Source organism: Chlamydotis macqueenii, chromosome 1 (assembly GCF_036417535.1).
Source record: "Chlamydotis macqueenii isolate bChlMac1 chromosome 1, bChlMac1.mat, whole genome shotgun sequence".
Classification (NCBI taxonomy): domain Eukaryota; kingdom Metazoa; phylum Chordata; class Aves; order Otidiformes; family Otididae; genus Chlamydotis; species Chlamydotis macqueenii.
Genome location: NC_141556.1, coordinates 53,492,183 through 53,514,270, shown reverse-complemented (window position 1 = coordinate 53,514,270; position 22,088 = coordinate 53,492,183). Strand labels below are relative to the sequence as shown.

The window sequence follows — 22,088 nt, the reverse complement described above, 5'->3', positions numbered from 1 at the left end:
AATCAGACTTACAATAATGTAGCATCTTTCCATTCAGACAAACTCTGTGCAGTACTGGTATGTTTCTGTTTTAAGTGGGATTTCCATCCTTGTCATTCTTAAATTCCCTCACTGTGCATAGCTATTCCTCTTGTTATATCAGGTAACAGTAGGCAATATTGTTTGAATTAATATTCTATATTGTTGGCACAAGTATCACCTAAGACTACCATGTTAAAGTTCTTTAGAGTCAAGTCACTATAAATCCTGAGAAAGACCGTCTAGCTGATTGCTCTTGCTAGGATGTTCCCAGAAGCTGTACATGATGGTGTGCAGCACACGGCATCAAGGCCATAGCTCCTGCTGTGGCAGCACTTTTGCCCTCCCCATTCCCTGAGGAGAAAGAAGAATGCTCTGGACCTGGAGGAAGGGACATACCACCTATAGCAAGATACTACCCCCTGTGCCTCTCCTCTCCACCCCTAAGTTGTGGCAGAGAGGCTTTTTAGGTAGGACTGTACCATGAACAGAGTTGGCACACCAGGGATCACTTGTGGAGAAAGACATAAAGGAAGAGAACTGTCTGGAGCACCATAATATTCCAATACAGTGACAGTATCCATGCCTAAGGATTTTATTTACAAATGGATACATTTAGAACAGTAATGCTTTCATTATGATGTTTTAGTGATCCACATTAGCTGCAGTCATGTATTTTCTGGCACTTCTGCTTCTCTTCTTGAAGAACTATGATGGCATAAAAATAGTTTTAATGTGCATGAGTCTTCCATATTTAGTTTCCAGAACAGATCTCTGCATATGTGTGTGTCAGAAGATTGCAGTCATAGAATGGTTTGGATTGGAATGGATCATCAAAGATAATCTAGTCCAGCCCCCTGCCATGGGCAAGAACATCTTCCTCTAGATCAGGTTGCTTTAAATGCTGCCCAACCTGACTTTAAACACTTCCAGAAATGGGGCATTCACAACTTCTCTGGGTAACCTGGTCTGGTGTCACACCATCCTCATCACACAAAAAAAAAAAAAAAAAAAATTGTTCTGTCTAATCTACATTTTCCCTCCTTTAGTTTAAGACCATTGCCCCGTGTCTCTCCTGTTTTCTATGTTGAGAGGCTGCAATAAGGTCTCCCCAAAGCCTGCTCTTCCCCAGGCTGAACAACCCCCACTCTCTCAGCCTTTCTTCATAGCAGAGGTGTTCCAGCCCTCTGACTGTTTTTGTGACCCTCCTCTGGACCCACTCTAAGTGCTCCTTGTGCAGTGGACCCCAGAGCTGGATGCAGTACTCCAGCTAGGTTTTCAAGACAGCAGAGTAAAAGGGGAGAATTGCCTCCCCCAGCCTGCCAGTCATGCTGCTTTTTAAGCAGCCCAGGATATGATTTGCTTTATGGGCCACAAGTGCACATCTCTAGACAAAGCACTGGAATTCCAGAGAAAGCCTATGGAGGGGAGGTATCAGTATCTAGGAGTGGGATTTCTCTGTTCCTATATGTGGAAATCAGAGTTGGTACCACAGAAGAGGTCCCTGCCCTTCTCTGAGTGTGGAAGTAAGTCCAGCATCTCTTTCCAAATTCTCTTGTCCATCTGACAAGAATCTCCTTATTTTCTTCAGAATTTCATTCTGAACACTTCTTATTTCCCTCTGTGCGTTGGTCACCACAGTAACTTGAATATCACCCACTATGATATTTAGGTCTACTTGTCCTGGTTTTGCCTGGGGGAGGTAATTTTCTTCCCAGTGGCTACTGTGTTTTGGATTTAGTATGGGATTTGGTATGTGAAGAATGCTGATAAACACACTAAAGTTGTGAGTTGTTGCTAAAGAGAGCAAGGTCACTGTCTGGCTTTCCTAGTCTTGCCAAAGTGTGGATGCAGGAAGCTGGGAGGGATACAGCCAGAAGAATTGACCCAAACTGGCCAAAGAGACTACTCCATGCCATAAACGTTGTGCTCAGTATGTAAGTGGAGGTTGGACAGGGGGTCGTATCTCTCCCTCTTGCTCCTTTGCTTCCTGCTCGGTTTCATTTCTGTGACTGCTGCTCAGGATGCACTGTATCAGTCATTGGGACATTGGGTGGTGAGAAACTGTGCACTGTTCATTTTGTATATTTTAATAATCTTATATTTTGTTATTATTGTAGTTTTCATTTGCTATTTTAGTAAGCTGTCTTCATCTCAACCCACGAGTTTTCCTTTCTTCATGATTCTCTCACCCATCCCTCTGGGAAGGTGGAGGGGGAGCAAGCAGCTGCATGATGCTCTTGTTGACTGGAGTTAAATCATGACACCACTACTTAGCGTTCCCTATTTTTATTCTTAACTGCTGGTTGTACCTGTTGTGAACCCGGTGCTGCCATCGCACGGATGAGGTCTTAAATGTGAAAGTCCTATAAATGAGATGGGCTATATTATAAGATAAATGTGCCTGTATTAAAGACTCTTGACTTTCAGGCAAATTCCACCGGATGAAGGAATGTAGCAAAGCAAGTTTAAATAAATGAGCTTTCTCTCATTCGTGTATACAACATACAGTAGTAAAGAGGAGATCCAGACCATACGGTGCCTCAGCTGTGGCACCAGGTTCCAATACACCTTCATATTCTAAAGAACTTCTGATGCAAAAAAGCTTCCAACCAAGCTCCCTCAAATTTTATAGATCACAGTTCTGTTTAGGGACAGCTTGGTAATGTCAGTCTATTTATCAAAAGTCTTGGAATTACATAGTTAAAAAGTAAATATAAAGGCTTTTCTATCCATTTTCACTTCTACTTTATTTGCAGAGTTAGGAATAATGTACTGTATTTAAAAGATCTTACATTACTTTAGTTTGCATGTATTATTATTATTACAGGTGTAACAGATACAGATATGGATTTAACTTGCCATATAAGCTCTCAAGAAAATCAAGAGCAATTTTGCTGTTGGATATAATACACTGGTGTAATGATTTTTTTTTTTTTTTTACTGATTATATACTTTATTGTGCAGTCATGGTGCGATGTTGCTTTATTGCAACAAACAAATGTAACTTCCTCATTATAGTTTAATGAGGAAAAAGAGTAACTGTCCTAATTAAAGCACACTTGAAAAGCTATAGTTCTTTTTTGAAATGGAGCAGGGTTTTGCAAAGATTTCCTTTTTAATTTAACTCCTAGTACTACATGTCCAAATTCATAAGCAGGATGTAGTTTCTATAATCTGGGGATTGGATCCTAAACTTCGATCCAAATAACAATTATTTCATCCAATACACAGTAAAAGTAACCTTACTAGGAATTATACCCAGCAGTAAAATTTTCTTTCAAGTTTAATAGTTTTTGTCTATTGGCCCTCTGGGACGTGAGAGAACCAACTATACCACTCACAGAAACACTTGGAAAACACATCTATGGCCACTTGTAGCAACCAACAGGCATGACGGCCTTCTGGAAAACATGATATTAAATTATACCAAATGTTCCCCAGACTTTGGGGAAAGGGGTTTGCAGTTAATCGATCTGTAAGTTACTGGTCTCAGGCTCTGCATCACCCATTTCTGCCAGGACACTTTGGAAGATGATTTTTCAAGTCTTACGGTGGTAATACTGCTAGAGGGAAAGGTTATACTAGAATACTCACCCTGCACTTAGGAGGAATTATGAAGAAATTATAGTTTTGACACACTATGAGATTTTGTGTAATTCCTTTAGGCTTTCTTGAGAATTCAGGAGATTCTTTATAACTGTCTCATGAAACCTATCTAGAGAGAGATCTTCAGGTATACAGAACAAAGCAGACTTTATGGAGCCAAACAGTAGTGTTAGACACCAGCCTAGCAGGTCAGCTAGTGACAAACCTTCCAGATAGTCTATAAAATTTTTTAGTTCATTCTCTTTAGTCAAAGAGGAAATATAATTTATATTAAAGCTAGTTTCTCTGCTCATGTCATATATATTTGAGTGGCAATTCTTTCACTTTAATCTGTTTAAAATAACAGTTTGAATGAAAATAGAATTTACAGTGATAATTACATTCATAGAGAATATTGTACTTTTTTGGACTCCTGTAACTTAATACATGAGTATCTCAATCACATTTTCACTTGAATTTAGGGAATGTATTCTGTCAATAAATACTCTGGATAAGTCACCTATGTTCTGTAAATAAAGTTTGGGGATGAAATTACAGAAATAACTGTATAAATTTAAAAGGCTATCAATCATTTTTAAAAGCTAGACCTGTTTGAACTACATAAAATACTAATAATATAAAAAGTGCTAGATGTAATAGTCATATTGCTTCTATTCTGAATATGTGAGTAACTTTAAAATTCTTAGTACAATTCTTTTAAAAATACAGCCTCATAACTTTCAGTATTTATTCAGCCACTTTTCAAAAACAGTCCAACATACTGTAAGTAGCATATAGGCCAGATTTGTTACCACAACTGTGAAATATGCAGCGAAATTTATAGATTGCTCATTTGAAGAAAAAAAAAAATAGGGTTATGGTCCACTATTGAGATGCCATACAGACGTTTGTTGGTAGTGTCTTTAATGTTTTATTTCTCTTGTTGAATCCACCTGCACGTTAGCAAGCCGTTCTCTATTTCAGAGGCCGGCAGTTTCCCGGAGGGAGCCCGGCACCCTGAGGCCAGCGCTGCGCGTCGGGCCGCGCTGCGAGGCTGGGGGTGCCTGAAGAGGGGAAAGGCGGGAGGGGGCTCCTGCGCTCCCACGCAGCCGCTCCGAGTTGCCTTCACAGGAGCCTCAGGACTAAGCCTTTCCCACGGGAGGCTCTCCCTGACTATTTTCCATGCCGCTTAGGGCGTCTGTCCCTGCTCCCTCTCTCACCGACCCGCAGGTCGCTCCGTGCAGACGTAAGAGCGCGGAACGCTCGGGGCCCGGCCCGTAGGGCTGCACGGAGGAAGGCAGCTCACGGGAGCGCAGGCTCCATATCTGCGTAGACAAAGAAAAGGCGTAGTCGCCATGGCCGAAGTGAACAAAGAGAGCGCTGCCCACAACGCGTTTCCCCACCGGTTCCAAACAAGCGGATGCGGGGACCGGCGGCGTGGCGGGGGCGGGGCGGCAGGGCCGAGCGCGGCCCCGGATTGGTCGGATTTTGCCGCAGACCCGCGGGCAGCGGGGAGGGACGCGGCCGGGGCCCGCGGCGCCGCAGCCCCAAACGCCCGCCCGGGGCCGCCGCCGCCCCCCTCTCCTGCCACCGGCGGAGACCCGGAGCTGCCTGGGAACAGTCACCCGCGCGGGGCGGGCGGGGAGGGGGCGTACGGGGACGGGAAAGAAGCGAAGGGACGCGCGGGCGGGCAGGGGCGGCCCGAGGGCGGGAGGCGCGGGGCGGGAGCCCAGCACAGCCCCGCTCGCCAGAGGCAGAGCCGGCCGACGCCTCCCGGGGGCCGGGGCCGGAGCCTCGGCCGCCGTCTCGGGGGAAGCCGCTGCCCGGCCGCGCGGGGGCCGCCGGGGGGCGGCGGGCGGAGCAGAGGGCGGAGACCGCGGCCGAGCCCCCGCCTCCCCGCCGCCCGCCACGCGCCGCAGTCCTCAACCAGGTCGGCTCCCGCGAAATATACCGAGGCTCCGCGGTGCTAGCGGCCGTGCGGTGTGAGGCTGCGGCTGGCGTTACCATGTCTGGCAGAGGCAAGGGCGGGAAGGGGCTGGGCAAGGGGGGCGCCAAGCGGCACCGCAAGGTGCTGCGCGACAACATCCAGGGCATCACCAAGCCGGCCATCCGCCGCCTGGCTCGGCGCGGCGGCGTCAAGCGCATCTCGGGGCTCATCTACGAGGAGACGCGCGGCGTGCTGAAGGTTTTCCTGGAGAACGTGATCCGCGACGCCGTCACCTACACGGAGCACGCCAAGAGGAAGACGGTCACGGCCATGGACGTGGTCTACGCCCTCAAGCGCCAGGGACGCACCCTCTACGGCTTCGGCGGCTAAACTCGAATTTAGAAACTTACACTGTTAAAACACCAAGGCTCTTTTCAGAGCCACCCACAAAGTTCACTACGAGAGCTGTTTATTACTACAAAAAAAACTAAAAGTACCAGTTATGCAGAATCTAAATCCATGTCAAAGTTGTTCAATGTGTTCTGTTTCATGCAATGTATACTACTGGCTATGTATGCAAGAACTCATCTAGAGAATCTTAGAACACCAACGTCTTTGCAAATGCAGCCCTTTTTAAGAAAATGTGGGGGGCTCTTAAAAGAGCCGTTTGGGTTATAATTTAAAATCAGTTTACTTGGAGCTGGTGTACTTGGTGACAGCCTTGGTGCCCTCGGACACAGCGTGCTTGGCCAGCTCGCCGGGCAGCAGCAGCCGCACGGCCGTCTGGATCTCCCGCGAGGTGATGGTGGAGCGCTTGTTGTAGTGCGCCAGGCGTGAGGCCTCGCCGGCGATGCGCTCGAAGATGTCGTTGACAAAGGAGTTCATGATGCTCATGGCTTTGGATGAGATACCCGTGTCTGGGTGCACCTGCTTCAGCACCTTGTACACGTAGATAGAGTAGCTCTCCTTCCTTGTTCTCTTTCGCTTCTTGTCACCCTTCTTCTGTGTCTTAGTGACAGCTTTCTTGGAGCCTTTCTTCGCTGCTGGAGCAGATTTCGCTGGCTCGGGCATCTTTAAAAGTTTCTTTCTAAAAGACCTTCACTCTATTTCAACAGCGTGGAAAATGGCGCCTGACCCCTCTATTTATAAGGGCGCTATGCAAATTAGGGGATTATATCATGCTATTCCTATTGGAGTAAAAAATTTTAACGTAATTACAGGCACTTCCATCCTGTAACCACCACAGATTAGGCGCTGCACGTACAGCACTTGTGCTCTGCATCTACGGTGATGGCATACTGCCTTCACTAAGAAAAAAAAAAAAAAATCTAAATACATAATTAAATCATCACTGAGCTTGCTAGTGGAACTATTTAGAATGACAGATCTTAGTACAATCGGCATTTTACAGTACTTATTCAGAACAAGGTTTAGAGAGGGAGACTCATAGATGTCAAATTTTCAAACTGCTTGTAACTGAAAAACTACTTAACATTTTAGGCGCATTAAAAAACTTCTGAAACTCAAAAGTTCAGTAATAAACAGCTCTCGTAGTGAACTTTGTGGGTGGCTCTGAAAAGAGCCTTGGTGTTTTAACAGTGTAAGTTTCTAAATTCGAGTTTAGCCGCCGAAGCCGTAGAGAGTGCGTCCCTGGCGCTTGAGGGCGTAGACCACGTCCATGGCCGTGACCGTCTTCCTCTTGGCGTGCTCCGTGTAGGTGACGGCGTCGCGGATCACGTTCTCCAGGAAGACCTTCAGCACGCCGCGCGTCTCCTCGTAGATGAGCCCCGAGATGCGCTTGACGCCGCCGCGCCGAGCCAGGCGGCGGATGGCCGGCTTGGTGATGCCCTGGATGTTATCCCGCAGCACCTTGCGGTGCCGCTTGGCGCCCCCCTTGCCCAGCCCCTTCCCGCCCTTGCCTCTGCCAGACATGGTAACGCCAGCCGCAGCCTCACACCGCACGGCCGCTAGCACCGCGGAGCCTCGGTATATTTCGCGGGAGCCGACCTGGTTGAGGACTGCGGCGCGTGGCGGGCGGCGGGGAGGCGGGGGCTCGGCCGCGGTCTCCGCCCTCTGCTCCGCCCGCCGCCCCCCGGCGGCCCCCGCGCGGCCGGGCAGCGGCTTCCCCCGAGACGGCGGCCGAGGCTCCGGCCCCGGCCCCCGGGAGGCGTCGGCCGGCTCTGCCTCTGGCGAGCGGGGCTGTGCTGGGCTCCCGCCCCGCGCCTCCCGCCCTCGGGCCGCGCCTGCCCGCCCGCGCGTCCCTTCGCTTCTTTCCCGTCCCCGTACGCCCCCTCCCCGCCCGCCCCGCGCGGGTGACTGTTCCCAGGCAGCTCCGGGTCTCCGCCGGTGGCAGGAGAGGGGGGCGGCGGCGGCCCCGGGCGGGCGTTTGGGGCTGCGGCGCCGCGGGCCCCGGCCGCGTCCCTCCCCGCTGCCCGCGGGTCTGCGGCAAAATCCGACCAATCCGGGGCCGCGCTCGGCCCTGCCGCCCCCCTACCACCCCCCCACCGCGCCGCTGGTCCCAGCCCGGCTGCGGTTCTGCTTTGGATGCTTCACGTGTTGCTTTTTTTTTTAAATTATTATTATTATTTATTATTCTTTGCTTGCATAGAGGCCTTCCACAAATATTTTTAAATAATATCTGCCAGCTTTCTCTTCTTCGACCTACAGTTTCTTTCTGTTACTATGTCCTTCTACAGACTCAGTTGCTTAAAGTAGGAGAAGAACGAAACACTCAAGCCGTGTGATAAGAGAAGGGTGTGTTTGTTTTTTTTTCCTTTTCTTGTATAACACAGTATTTCCTTCCTGTGGATTAAAACATGATGAGGTGTTGTTCTGTGGTGGGGTTTTTTTGTTTTTGTTTTTGTTTTTTTTTTCTCACAGCACATGCACACACACATACAAACACATATATCTGCCATATATCTGTTATACCTTTACATATCAAGCATAATTTTGACCTTTGCGAGAAAAGCTAAAAACCTACAGAACTCTTCTAAGGAAACAGATCATTGTGAGAATAACTCGCAATGTCATGTTTTGGGAATGCTTCCTACTGGGGAAGCAAGAGACTCATTCTTGCTTAGCGCCTTAAGGGAAGCAGAATACTATTCCAATCATCGCACACTAATCCTCGGGTTATGCCCTTGCTAAACATTTGCCAATTAGAACAGAAATGCTACATATGTTTTTAACGGTTCACAACAAAATATAGGTCAGTATTTTATTGTTAGTAACTTTCCTGGCTTAGGACAGGCTTGCTCAAAGTAATGAACTTTAATCTCTGAAACAGATAATAATAAACTATTTTATACCATGATTAAAAACAGTTTAAGAAAAGGGAAAATATAGAGTTTGGGGCTACTTGGTTTTTTACTTATTTTTGTTTGTTTGTTTTTAACAGCACAGATTTTTACACATTTCCAATTATTATGTAACAATAAACATTTTTCCATTTAGTAGATAAATATTGAAATAAAGATAAGTAAGCCTTCAAGAACTGTGAAAGCAATAATGTACTGAATAATTTTTCAGTGATTTTGTTTTGGTGTAGTTTCTGTTTTAATTTGCATTTAGTCTTCATATTCTGAGAACTCATATTATTACATCAGATCTTCACTGTCATAATTTTATGTAACTTCTTTGGAAAACAGAAGAAAGAAAAGTGTTTCAGTTGAGCAGTGCTGACCCCCCCCCCCCCCCCCCCATAGAAAGTGCATGCACCAAAAGAAAATAGCTATCTTTTTAGAAAATATTTATGTATTTCTATATATCTTTTTTATATATTAGTTTTCTCCCAGTACGGAAACATAAAACAGTAGTGTGTTCCTTTAAATCTCAGTTGTTACCTTTTAGTTCTTTTTACATTTTGCTCCTCACAAGACATAACCTTGCTCAAAACTCTTCAGTCTCTTTTATGAAATTGTGTAAATCTGTTGATGAAATCTCTTTTATAATTTGGGCAACCATCTGTTTTGGAATTGTGACTAGAGCATTTAGGGAAGTGTCATAGCCTTTTTTTTTTTTTTTTTTCCTTCATTTATATGAGGCCCTCTTGGCTTTTCCACTTAGTCACCTTCGTATAAACACCACCAGTCAGCTTTCTGTTTCATTCCTACATTTAACCCAGCAAGGTTTCTTCAACAAAGCGACAGATCCATTAGCATGTGTGTGTCAGCTTCCAGTCAGGTGAGCCTCTTATATTTAGAAAGCAAAAGCAACTAGGAACTTCAAAATCCAAATCAGAATGTTAAGTAAAGACATCCATAGGACTGATGGATAAATGAAACAGTTATGGAAAGATATCTCAAGAAGGATAAAGGTGCTGTGGTTTATCCCTAGTCACCACACAGTTTTTTCATCTCCCTCCACCTCCCCAGCAGGACGGGGGAGAGAATTGGGAAGAAAGGAAAACTCATGGGTTGAGATGAAGACAGTTTACTAAAATAGTAAATGAAAATTACAGTGATCACAGAATATAAGGATAATAAAATACACAAAATCAGCAACGCACAACCACCTGATGTCCTAATGATCGATACAGCCCATCCTGAGCAGTGATCATGGAAACAAAACCGAGCATCAAGCGAATGACCCAGTGAGAGAGACGCTCCCCCCTCCCGCACACGCCCCGCCCTGGGGCAAACCCCACTTACATACTGAGCGTAACATTTATGGCATGGAATACTCTCTTCGGCCAGTTTGGGTCAATTCTGTCTATATCTCTCCCAGCTTCCTGCTCCTGCACATTAGTGAGACCTGGAAAGCCAGACAGGGTCCTTGGTCTCATTAGCAACAACTCATAGCATCAGTGTGTTTATCAATATTCTTCACATCTGAAATCCAAAATGCGTGGTTGTAAAAATGAAAATAAACTCCATCCAGTCGAAATCAGAGCAAAAGTGAACAATACCAGCCCTTTTGCAACAGCAAATACCCAGAGAAGCCTCATTAATGGTGTCAGGCAAGCTCTGGGAGTTCTGCTTTACATTTCTGGGGCATACGAGTGAGGGTGGCTGTGCTACATAGAATAGTAGTGGAGTTTTCCATGTGTACTAGGAGAGTGTGATGAAAAAGTGGGAACTTCAACCCGGACTTTCAGTTAAGTACTTGATAAATAGTAACTCTTAAATGTTATTTCTAATATGTTTCCAAAACCCAACCCCTTCTCCCCAAGCTTTTAAGCACACAAAGTATCAGTATTCAGAAGTGTTCTTAAAATACAATGTATAAAATTGTTCTTAAAATACAGTGTATACAAGTGTTTGCAAAATACAATGTATTTTAAAATACTTGTAATATTGTCTTAGTGACGTTCATTCCAGGGCCATCCCTGTCGCATCAATTTTATAGGGATATGTTAAGGAACTTCTGTTTGGGCTAAGTCTAAAGATCCCAGAAGTTATAGGTATCTGAAAATGTATAATAACTGCAGATGCAGATGCACATACACTCACACGTATAACAATTGTAGTCTGTATTGGCTACTTCACATTAAACTGGCTGTTCATTTTATTTCTGTGTAGATGTCACCTGTGCTTCTGCAAGGTGAACGCAAAAGCTGCACACACCTGCCTAAACAAGCACTGAAACGGCAAGAACTGGCCTGGTAACACTGGTGACTGTCTTACAATTTCCAGGCATTAGATGAAGAAGTCGGGTGACACAAGTGGTCTGGTGAAACTTCTGTGTTACATCGGCCTAGACTGAGATTACAAGTAGCCTGAGAGTGCCAAAAGTTGCCATCCCCTACGTTTTTCTTTGGTGTCTGTATAATTACCTCTCTCAGACTTTTTAAAACATCTATTCTAGAAGTGGACTAGTCCATATCCATGTAAATGAGCTCCTTTTTCTTTTTTCTTTCTTTTTCTTTTTTTTTTTCTCAACATGTTCCCTTTCCCTAAAAGCAAAACTAACAAACCAACCTGTGCGATGATCCTGCTTGGGACAACTGATGGGAAGATCAAAATTGGCATCACTAAGGAAAACAATATTAGTTGTCAACTACCAACACTATACTTCATTTAGGAGGAAGGGAAAAGAAAAAAAAAAAAAAGAAAAAAAAGGGGGCAAAGCTTTCTTAATTTTTTTATTTCACTATATAACTAACTTGAACTGTAGTTAGCATGGTTCTTTGCTTAGAAGTCCTTTAATCTCAGTAAGACCGGGATTTTGATAATGAGCTAGTTGGCTGCAGTGAAGCATATAGACATTCTCAAACGCTACTTATTGCATTAGTACACTGGGGATCTTACATGCTTTTTTTATGGACTATCAGTAGTCTGAATTAATTCTGGAAGTATTCAGAGCTCAGCTAATTGAACTGGCATCTAAAACCTATGGAAATTTTTGCATTTGATTTTTGGCTGTTTCTGAAAGTCTGTCCCACAGAAACCATCCTTCTTCCCTTTTTCATCATGCTTCTTACAGCATATATCTGCATGTTCATTGCAATACTGGCATGCTGTGCTAAAAATCCATGGGACCATACTGAACACTTACTGAAAATTGTCTCATGTCACCGAAGTTGGGAATCAAACTCCTTAACAACAACGTAGCATTAAGAAGCAGGCATTCTCTATTGTTACACCAGATGCATGGGGTATCCTTCCACCTAGTGTGCATGCTGGTCTGGAAATCTGGACAGAATATATTTAGTGATTTCATACATAATCGTCAATAATTCCCTGAATACTAATACATAATCATCAGTTTTCCTAGAAATTATGATAATATTCCCCACCTGCTTGCGCATGCTCAGTCTTTTGAGTCGAGGGTCGTCTGCTGGTCCCGAAGGTAGTCCGAGTACCCCCTCCTCAAATTTGCTGGTTGAATCCCTCCTTAAAATCTCCATTTATGGTCTTGGGAACAGGTCGCATTGCTCCTTGGTTTTCTCACACCAAAGTGTTGGCTCAGGGCCTGTTTTCACATCTGGTATTCGAGGCCTGCCTTTGTTCTACCAACTTTCTTTATTACCCCAGATATGTTAGGCTAACTTCTAACAAACAAAATATTGTATTTTCTTAAAAATTCTAAAACTCTCCATTCTCTTTAAGGATAAAAAGATGTCATATAAAATTTAATCTATGTGACTCCAGTTCTATAGTTAGCAAGAATCACCGCATGTTGATATTTAATTTTCAAGAAACATATTATTCTAAAATTATGTTGATTCATCTTTTTTATCATGTAACAATGTGCCCTCTGGAAAAATGTCCTCCATCTTAATGACCTCACAGATTGAAGCTATTACTGGCCAGCATTTTGTATAGCTTTACTGGTCCACACCTGACAGATGAGAGTGGTGTGTTTAGAGTAACAAGCAAAAATGGAGGAGCAGGGAGAAGGAGGATATCTTAAATATTCATGATGAGGTAAGCATGCAAGAAAGTGTTGGAAAATCTTCAGAGAAGTATAGCAATTGGTCCAGATAAAGGTCAAATTGTAGCAAAAAAAAAAAAGATACAGAGAAGACTTGAGCAACTTTAATATCTTGACGATATTTGATCTCCACATGTGCATCAATAGCTTCAGAACAGAGGACACAGCTCAGTATGGTACAGCCTTTTCTCATGTACAAAGATGGAGTGATCAAACCCAGCGGCCCATTTTCTTTAGCATCTTCCCAGACCCACGCTAGCAACTTCTCACAGTGCTTGGCGGTAAAACAACCTGCAAGACAGGGAATCCATTCTGGAACTGAAGCATACCACTGCCTGAAAGCTGGACAACATAAGTAGTTATTTCTCTATTACTATTTACTGATGTTGAGAAAAAAAGAAAGCAAAAAAACCCCGCATCACCTAAACGCTGCTGTGCTGCAGCAAAGCTCAATGCAAGAACAAACAAGGAGGGTGTTCTGGTTTTGTTTAGTGAGGGGGAGCCTAAGGTGGCAGCTTCTGTAGGAAACTGCTAGAAGTCGCTCCCCTTTGCTCAGTAGACTGGGATGGGCCTAGGGCAGACCCGCTGCTGGCCAAGGCTGAGCCAATTGGTAGGAGAACGTTCCGTGATAACACCTCTGCGATAACGTATTTAAGAAGGGGAAAACAGAAAAAAAAAGGGGAGAAGATGTGAAGCAGTAGAGCAGGGACAGAGAGGGGGAGGGGCGGGCCTTGTAGGCCTCACCCTCTGGCCTCCCGCCAGGCAGCCAACTGGGCCCAACTTGGCCCCGGCCTGGCTGCAAGAAGTGGAGAGGAGATGAGAAGTGAATGAGATGTAAAAAAGATCCTGAGAGGCGTCTGCCAGCCTGTTGAGAAGAATTTTTCTTGTGAGAGGAAAGGCTGCAGATGCCAAGGTCAGTGAAGAAGGAGGGGGAGGAGTAATGCGGCTCCTGGCCAAGATTCCCCTGCAACCTGTGGTGGTGACCATGGTGGAGCAGGCTGTCCTCCTGCAGACCATGGAGGTCCATGGCGGAGCAGAGATCCACCTGCAGCCCATGGAGGACCCCACACCAGGGCAGGTGGAGGCCTGAAGGAGGCTGTGGCTCTTGGAGGGCCCGCTGGGGCAGCTGTTCTGGAGGGACGGCACCCCATGGAAGAGATGACCCACGCCGGAACAGTTTCACGAAGGATTGCGGCCTGTGGGAAGGACCCCACGATGGAGCAGAGGAGGAATGTGAGGAGTTCTTCCCCCAAAGACGAAGTAGTAGCATAAAACAACACATGATGAACTGACCAGGACCCCCATTCCCTCTTCCCCTCTGTGCCTCTCGGGAGGGAAAGGTAGTAGAGATAATGTTAAGCTCGGGAAGAGGGAGGGGTGGGGGTGAGGTTATCTTGTTCCTTGTCTCATTCTCCTGCTAATTTTAGAAATAAATGAATAGTTTTCCCCAAGTCAAGTCTGTTTTGCCCGTGACGGTAACTTTAAGGATTTCTCCCTGTCCTTATCTCAAACCTTGAGTCATTTTTCTTATATTATCTCCTCCTATTCTCTCGGAAGGTGGGGGGAGTGAGAGAGAGACTGCGTAGTCTGGTCCCGATCTGGGCTGAACTAAAACAGAGGGGAAGTAATTTTATTTTTAAAGCAAGAGTGAGTTCATTCATTCATCCTAAAACCCACACACACAATCTGAAAACACCAGGCAGGTTTCCAAGTGGGCAGACCAGTGTTGGTTGCAGGGACAGGCAGGACAAGGAATGCTTACTATGGGCCTCCAGTAGATCTCCAGGGAGGGGGAGCTGTTGGCTACAGTGTACTGGTCTTTGAAAGGCTCCTGGCACAGTTTAGAAGCTGACAGCATTTCTATTCTTCTGTGTCTCCAGCATCTAACACATCTGTGACCATTAGAATTTACTCACCAACTATTGTCTCCATAGCCGAATGCCTTGTTTGTCCAGCACTGATCGTTATCTTCCTGTCATCTTCTCTCAGTTGCTTTAGTTTATACTGTCCTTCGTTTTGTGCTGTGCTTTGTTTTCATAGGCTGAGTGTTCCAGAAGAGCTGCAGGTACATATTTTGAGATCTTTGTTACCTTTACTGACACAGTCTATACTTACAGCTATTCTTCAGCTATTTTTTTTCCTGCTGTTGGCATATACTACTTATTTCCTGAATTGTATGAATATGTATTTTTCACATTTCTGGGCAAATGTGTTTTTTTTCCAGTGATTAATGTTGTAAAAGTACTCAGAGTGGTAACAGCCACCACTCTTTTCTGAGTGAGGTTAAGGCTTCAGATTTCAGCAGCTACAGAATAGTGAAGCATTCACCAAAAGTCAGGAAAATGTTCTTTGTAAGGCTGCTGCTTACTGCAGCTCTGTACTATCACCAATGACATTAGAACACTCCTACAGTGTGAGCTGAGAGTTTTCACATAGACTGCAACCCAGGTGTTTAGGGACTTTGCCACAATGCTGCTCTGTGAGCAATAACTGTCTCTTGATAAATGAGATTAAAGAGGCTAGAGCCATCTCATCTGGACTTTCACATTACAATGAACTTTATACACTGACAAGCAGTACCTGCTACAGTTCTTTGTGGCCTGTACTGTGTTACATTTTTCTAACTTTTAAAAAAAGGTGTGGAAGTGTTTGTTGAATCCAGTTTTAGAACTTCTAGGGTAACACATCATTTACAATATACAGAACACCATAACAAAATAGTTTTATAGTTAGAGTTTGCCTCTCAAAGCCAAAGTATCAAATTGAGCTTAGTTTTCAACCAGCACCTGTTTTCATTAAATTTGGGTTTGGTTTGCATTGGTTTGTATCTTATGTTCCTCGAATAGGTTGCCTTTTTATTATTAGTCATTTTTACTTCAGTAACAGCTGTGCTGAGAACTGAGCTTCCCATTTGACTATTTGCTTCATATTAGCTGACAAACAGTACTTCCTAAAGCTCACCTATATGTAACAAAAACTCCGTAAATGTTCATACTGTTGTGGCAGTGATGTTTGCACATCTACAAGCTGAAAAATGCCTATATCCATCTGAGGATATAGCATGACTTGAAAGTGAGAAAGAAATGCTAAAAAAGGACGCAGCAAGGCAGTACTCTCTGGGCTGATAGGAGAGCTGAGACTGACTGAGCTCAAGCTTCACTATTTGTGGTTGCTGAAGCCTGTAACCAACAGGCGATTCACTTGTGAGGCAGCCCTGAAGAGAGGTATTTGCAAATAAGAAGAATGGGATAGGAGGTTTAGGATTTATCTTTACATACTAGCTTGCGTGGAAGCCATCATACCACTTTACAAAGTTTTTACATTACAATAGTTAGTTCAAATGAAAACCTTGGGTGCTTTTTGTTTGTGGGTTTGTTTGGGTTTTTTTAGTATATATGGATATACCTGCTCAGAGTTGTTCAGAAACTAATAAATGTCAAGCAGGGTTGATGAAACATTTTTCTAGAAAAAAAGTTTTAATCAGACCTTCTTTTATATATTTCTGAAGAAAGGAAGTATTTCACCAGGACCTCAGTGGTCATGCTTTATCTTACCCATGGAACTGTTAGGAAGTACATTCTTCCAAGCATTGATTTGAGACACTGTGCATCTAAAAATGACCTGCAAAAACATCTTGCATGATTGCCAGCATCCACGAGGAGCAAATCACCGGCAGCTTGCAAGCCAGTCCTCGGCCGGTCAGCACACTGGTCTTGCACACAGCCAGCTTCTAGCTGGCAGTATTCATCAGCTCAGCCTCTCCTGAAAAAAAAGCACAGAAATGCTGCTGGACTGATGGTACCAAATGAACCTCCACTTTTATTCTCACTTTGAGTTAGGAAATCTTCCTCCAAGTGACATGTGTATCTTAGACTAAACAAATGTTATGTCAACTAAACTCTATTGCAAATTCAATTTTATTTCTCATTCATTATGTTTGGTTTTTTTTATTTTAGCAAATACCTTCCAGGATCTACTCTGTATCAGATTTAACTGACATCTAGGTTCTCTGAATTTTATAGCAAGTGTAAGATGTCCATAAGTTATTTAAGTAATTTATCTTTGCTCAAAATAAAAATAAAAAGTCTTAATTGAATACCCTTGATATCCGTTCTTATTCATACTTTATGAAAGACTTCCACCCCCTCCCCACAGCCTGCGTCTATTTTGGGATTTTCATTGTTGCTTTTTACAGTTAAGTGATTCAACATCATGTGCAAACTGATAGGATTCCAGATTGCATTTGATAAGAAGGGAAGAGCAAAGCCCACTGTACAAGCTACAGTAAGTCTACCACTGTTCTTCATATCACTTCCACAACCATCTGCAGCTGTTACAGACTTCAAACCGCACACGGTAAATTCTTCCTAATTGCTAGCCTAGTCCTGTAGGGCAAGTTATGCTAGGTTATTATTAGTTCTTTCATAACGTATTACACCCCAAAACTATTTCAAACGCAGGAATTGTAGCTTCGAATTCATATGATTTCAGGTTCATATGAGCTCGCCCTTCCTGCAGAAAAAAAAAAAAAACAACCAATAAAAAAAAACCCACAAACTTGCACATCTCTTTCCTCCTCCGCTAGCAGAGACTTAGTGTTCTTTTATGATTCAAGCATGCAGCTCTTAGAATGAAACCAAGTAATACTGTATTTATTAAAACAGTCTAAGGTCTTCAAAAGACAAGGAGAAAAATTATAGAGCTTAAGACTAACAAAAACCATTTATTTTTCTAATTCCTCAGACATCATTTATTTCTTGAACATGCAAAACAGCGTGATTTTTTGACCCGAACTTCTACTGAAATTTAATTATTCTGATCTTTGGGTTATACAAGATATTAAATATCCACTATATAAAGTATTAAAAATAGTTGTTTTACTTTAATTATTAAGCATTTTATCATAAACATATCTAAATAATATAAATATGTCACTATCAGAGAGAGTAACAGGAAATTAGTTTGTTTTCATCAAGACTCATCTCTGCAATCACAGTGGTAATCATATACAGAAAAAAATCCTATGTCAATTAACAAATAAGGGGGGGGGGGGAATAAATCACATAGAATATCTTAATTACTGAAGTACTATTCCTGAGACATTCTTCCCTCCCTTTTCCTCCTCTGAGGTTAAGTAACAGAAAATGGCTGAAAGTAAGAAAAACAAGGGCAGGAAAATGGTGTGTCAAGGCACTTGATTGGTCAGATTTTGCTGCAGAGTCCAAGTTCCTCACACAGAGGAAGGAAGATTTCCTAAGATGGAGCGTATTAGCAACTAACACAAAACCAAGAATCTTGCAGGTTTAGGCTTTCCAAAAGAAATATTCAGTCCAAACAATTCTCCTTGACTCCCTGTTTCTAGGCTTAAATTACAACCGTATTCAACTCAAGCCAATAGCTCCTTAAAACCACAGCTACTCGTTTGCAGCATTTAAAAAAAAAAAAAAAAAAAAGACGTTATTTCCAATACTTCAATAGCAAAGTAAGTTCCGGAAATTGCATTAAAAAGCCTGCAGTTTTTTTTTCTTAAAAAAAAAAACCCACAAGAGAAAGTCAGAAGTAATTTTGCAATTTACATTGTTCAGGTATCACCTACAGACTTATTGAGTAGGAGGGCAAGGGATTGTGAAGCCAATCAGGAGGAAACCCTGTTTTCCAGGTAGATTCACAGAAATCAGCGAGTATAGCAGATAAGGAAAAGTCTTTATTTATAATAATTCTGCATTTGATGTCAGGTTTTTAGTCACTAATATTCCTCTGGAAACACTTCTGTGCTTCTTTAAATGAATATTTTCAGGATCCTAAACACAGATGGAGAAATTTAATCTAAACAAGCATTTCTAACCATTTGCACAGGATACCCAGAACTATCAAGGATGCCATGAGCGCGTCCCAGAGAAAACACTAGCCGAAAGCACACCTCATGAAAACGGGAGTCAGAGACATCCTAACCCAAGCTCTGTCTGGAAAAAATAACATTTATCTCAAAAAAAAAAAAAACCAAAACAAAACGAAAAACAAAAATTGCAAGTGCTTGAGAAGGGCTGGAGATACGCGGGGGCGGGAGGGGGCATCACTCACGACAGCGACAATCAGATCATGAGTGATAAAGCACTGAGAAAACTACTGACTAAGCACTTTTCCTGAAATGGTGGGAAAGGACTTATTGTGCCTTCCGAAATAACACTCCTACCAAAAAAAAAAAAACCACCGTCTAAACCCAACAGAACAACACACGAAGGGTTTCGAAAGGAAAACGGTATTTCTATCAGACAATAAACTGTTGTGTTCTTATGGTAACACCACTGAGTAAACGTGGCACAGCAGGAGGCACGTACAATGCACTTACCTCTGAATGCATCTTCTTCAATTGCAAACACAGAGCTGTACGTGTTCAATGCTGTAATAATAGCTTTTAACAGTCAAATATTTAAAGGTATATATAATCTTTTAGAGCTAGGTATCTTCTCCTCCAGAAAGAGAAAGCTCACAGTTACAACTTTTTCCTTAACAGCTAAAAAGCAAGTCCTCAAAAAAAAAAAAAAAAAAAAGGCTATAGAAAGCAGTTTTCCCTCTGAACAAAGATTTGTCCCAGGCACCATCACATTTAACAGGAATTAACCATATCATATGGATTCGCTACAGTCAGGATCCTTTCCAGCCCCTTTAAAACGTGAATTACACATTTTGTTTGGTACTTACTTGATGAGATACGAGCTCTTGGTCACTGTAAAACTACCAGGAAAACACACAGGGAAACACCGCTTCCTACAAAGCACTAACAAGAGTTTACAGCTCTCTTTAGTGGCGATGTGGTGGCTCTTAAAAGAGCCTTTGGGTTTTCGGTAGTCTGAAAAATCCGTTTGCTAGCAGCTTAGGCGCGCTCTCCGCGGATGCGGCGGGCCAGCTGGATGTCCTTGGGCATGATGGTGACGCGCTTGGCGTGGATGGCGCAGAGGTTGGTGTCCTCGAAGAGCCCCACCAGGTAGGCCTCGCTGGCCTCCTGCAGCGCCATGACGGCCGAGCTCTGGAAGCGCAGGTCGGTCTTGAAGTCCTGCGCGATCTCGCGCACCAGGCGCTGGAAGGGCAGCTTGCGGATCAGCAGCTCCGTCGACTTCTGGTAGCGCCGGATCTCGCGCAGCGCCACCGTGCCGGGCCGGTACCGGTGCGGCTTCTTCACGCCGCCCGTGGCCGGCGCGCTCTTGCGGGCCGCCTTGGTGGCCAGCTGCTTGCGGGGCGCCTTCCCGCCCGTCGACTTACGCGCCGTCTGCTTCGTGCGAGCCATCTTCCCGAAACAGCCACCTACCACCGCCCAACGACACTCTGCAGAAAGCAGCCGGGGGGCCGCTATTTATAGACGTCACCGCCCTGTGATTGGATAGCGGAAAGGAGCAAATTCCATTGGCCAATAGGAAGGATTTGAAAAGCCCGCCGTCGGACGGGGTGGAGAGCCAACGGCCGCTTCCCCCTCCGCAGTGCTCCCCCCCCCCCCTCCTGCCTGGAAGCGGCTGCGCTTTCGGGTTTCTCTTCCCTCAGCGCTGCCCCGCCAGCAGCCGCGAGCCTCGCCACGGCGGTAACTCGCCCAGCGTACGCAGTTTTAAGTCCGGCCCCGCAATAGACCCTTTTACTTCCTTCTCTGTCCCGGGTGCCCAGGATTTTGCACTTGCAAAAGGCTTTTTCGAAAAAAAAAAAAAAAAAAGAATTAAAAAAAAGCCTTTCCTGTACGTCCTGCACCACTTGAAATTCTCTAAAGCACCCCTGTTCAGTTTGTTTTGTTGTTTGTTTTTTTTTAAAGCACCCTTTATTTGTTACTTCTGTTCTCGTATCATTTTATTGCTTAAAGAATTACGAGGAACCTCTTTGTTCTGCTGCCCTTATTCACTAGTAAAGGGACAACAGAAAAAAAAAAACTACTCTACGAAATCTTGAAGATTAATAAAATATTTTTTTTGTCTATTACATTTCAATTCTGATGTGCATGGCATGATTAAGTTCAGTTAACGCTGTCTTCCAAATATCATATGTACGCAGACTAATCCCTACGGAGCTCTCCGAGTAAACAAGCTGCTCTGGCTTGCAGCCAAGTCGTTTGAGAAGGACAGCTAATGTTTAAATGGGACAACGACATTTTATTAGAAAATGTATAAACTGCGTTAGGATAAGGCTAGTACTGTATACAAAAACAAATAAAAAAAAAATCTGCTTTACTTCATATTGGAACAGCGGGGGGGGGGCTATGCACCTTAAATGCTGCTGTACATGTTCCCCTGTACTTAACTCAAGAAATAGCGCTAAGATAATTACTCTTAAATGAGGAAAGACAACTTTAATAGCTTTACAGCTGGATTAGATACTTAACATGCTTTTTATAGACTTTCCTGATGAACAGTCAGGGTAGGGCACACACAATACAACCCAAATAATTCCTAGTACTTTAACTTGAGAAACATTTTCCCTGCTATAAACAGCATGCCTTGACTAGGAACTAAAACAACACCAAACAAGAGTACCACTCACCGGACTAAACCAGCGTGAACAACTCTTTTACTGAATATATGGGTGGCTCTTAAAAGAGCCTTTGGTTGAGACGGTCTTTCAGAGATTTACTTGGAGCTGGTGTACTTGGTGACAGCCTTGGTGCCCTCGGACACGGCGTGCTTGGCCAGCTCGCCGGGCAGCAGCAGCCGCACGGCCGTCTGGATCTCCCGCGAGGTGATGGTGGAGCGCTTGTTGTAGTGCGCCAGGCGCGAGGCCTCGCCGGCGATGCGCTCGAAGATGTCGTTGACAAAGGAGTTCATGATGCCCATGGCCTTGGACGAGATGCCCGTGTCCGGGTGCACCTGCTTCAGCACCTTGTACACGTAGATGGAGTAGCTCTCCTTCCTAGTCTTTCTACGTTTCTTGTCACCCTTCTTCTGCGTCTTAGTGACGGCCTTCTTAGAGCCCTTCTTCGGAGCAGGAGCGGATTTGGCTGGTTCCGGCATTTTACAAGTCTGTCAGTACCTGTCTACCGCAGGAACGACGTAAATACAATAGCGACGACCCCCTTATTTATAGGGACGGTATGCAAATGAGATGACTCAAGGCTGTTCTTGCCTATTGGACAGCCCGTGTTCGTGATGTCAAACCATCCAGCGCCTTCGATTGGTCTCTATTTAATCTGTCTTTCCATTGGTTA

The 22,088-nt window shown here is 44.2% G+C and overlaps 5 protein-coding genes across 5 annotated transcripts; 1 reads left to right on the top strand and 4 right to left on the bottom strand.

Moving 5' to 3' along the window:
* The first annotated feature begins 5,611 nt into the window (after nt 1-5,611).
* On the top strand, nt 5,612-6,078 carry LOC147602075 (histone H4). The gene has a single exon (XM_086751230.1). The coding sequence runs from the start codon at nt 5,612-5,614 to the stop codon at nt 5,921-5,923; it is 312 nt and encodes a 103-aa protein (XP_086607356.1). The 3' UTR covers nt 5,924-6,078.
* A 15-nt stretch (nt 6,079-6,093) lies between these two features.
* Nucleotides 6,094-6,874, bottom strand: LOC104473403 (histone H2B 7). Its single transcript, XM_010115736.2, has one exon. The coding sequence runs from the start codon at nt 6,602-6,604 to the stop codon at nt 6,224-6,226; it is 381 nt and encodes a 126-aa protein (XP_010114038.2). The 5' UTR covers nt 6,605-6,874; the 3' UTR covers nt 6,094-6,223.
* A 164-nt stretch (nt 6,875-7,038) lies between these two features.
* LOC147602074 (histone H4) lies at nt 7,039-7,465 on the bottom strand. The gene has a single exon (XM_086751221.1). The coding sequence runs from the start codon at nt 7,463-7,465 to the stop codon at nt 7,154-7,156; it is 312 nt and encodes a 103-aa protein (XP_086607347.1). The 3' UTR covers nt 7,039-7,153.
* Nucleotides 7,466-13,009: 5,544 nt separating this feature from the next.
* Nucleotides 13,010-21,499, bottom strand: LOC147602073 (histone H3). The gene is made up of 5 exons (XM_086751196.1): nt 21,428-21,499; nt 19,613-20,546; nt 16,465-16,672; nt 14,827-14,969; nt 13,010-13,201 (listed from the first exon to the last, which is right to left on the bottom strand). The coding sequence occupies exon 2, from the start codon at nt 20,193-20,195 to the stop codon at nt 19,785-19,787; it is 411 nt and encodes a 136-aa protein (XP_086607322.1). The 5' UTR covers nt 20,196-20,546; nt 21,428-21,499; the 3' UTR covers nt 13,010-13,201; nt 14,827-14,969; nt 16,465-16,672; nt 19,613-19,784.
* LOC104475010 (histone H2B 8) lies at nt 21,433-21,977 on the bottom strand. The gene has a single exon (XM_010115444.2). It carries the CDS (start codon nt 21,892-21,894, stop codon nt 21,514-21,516), a length of 381 nt encoding a protein of 126 aa, XP_010113746.1. The 5' UTR covers nt 21,895-21,977; the 3' UTR covers nt 21,433-21,513.
* Between the last annotated feature and the right edge of the window lie 111 nt (nt 21,978-22,088).

What these genes read in the sequence shown, in the direction of transcription:
- LOC104475010 (XM_010115444.2), bottom strand. Translation starts at nt 21,894, where the DNA reads ATGCCGGAACCAGCCAAATCCGCTCCTGCTCCGAAGAAGGGCTCTAAG.
- LOC104473403 (XM_010115736.2), bottom strand. Translation starts at nt 6,604, where the DNA reads ATGCCCGAGCCAGCGAAATCTGCTCCAGCAGCGAAGAAAGGCTCCAAG.
- LOC147602075 (XM_086751230.1), top strand. Translation starts at nt 5,612, where the DNA reads ATGTCTGGCAGAGGCAAGGGCGGGAAGGGGCTGGGCAAGGGGGGCGCC.
- LOC147602074 (XM_086751221.1), bottom strand. Translation starts at nt 7,465, where the DNA reads ATGTCTGGCAGAGGCAAGGGCGGGAAGGGGCTGGGCAAGGGGGGCGCC.
- LOC147602073 (XM_086751196.1), bottom strand. Translation starts at nt 20,195, where the DNA reads ATGGCTCGCACGAAGCAGACGGCGCGTAAGTCGACGGGCGGGAAGGCG.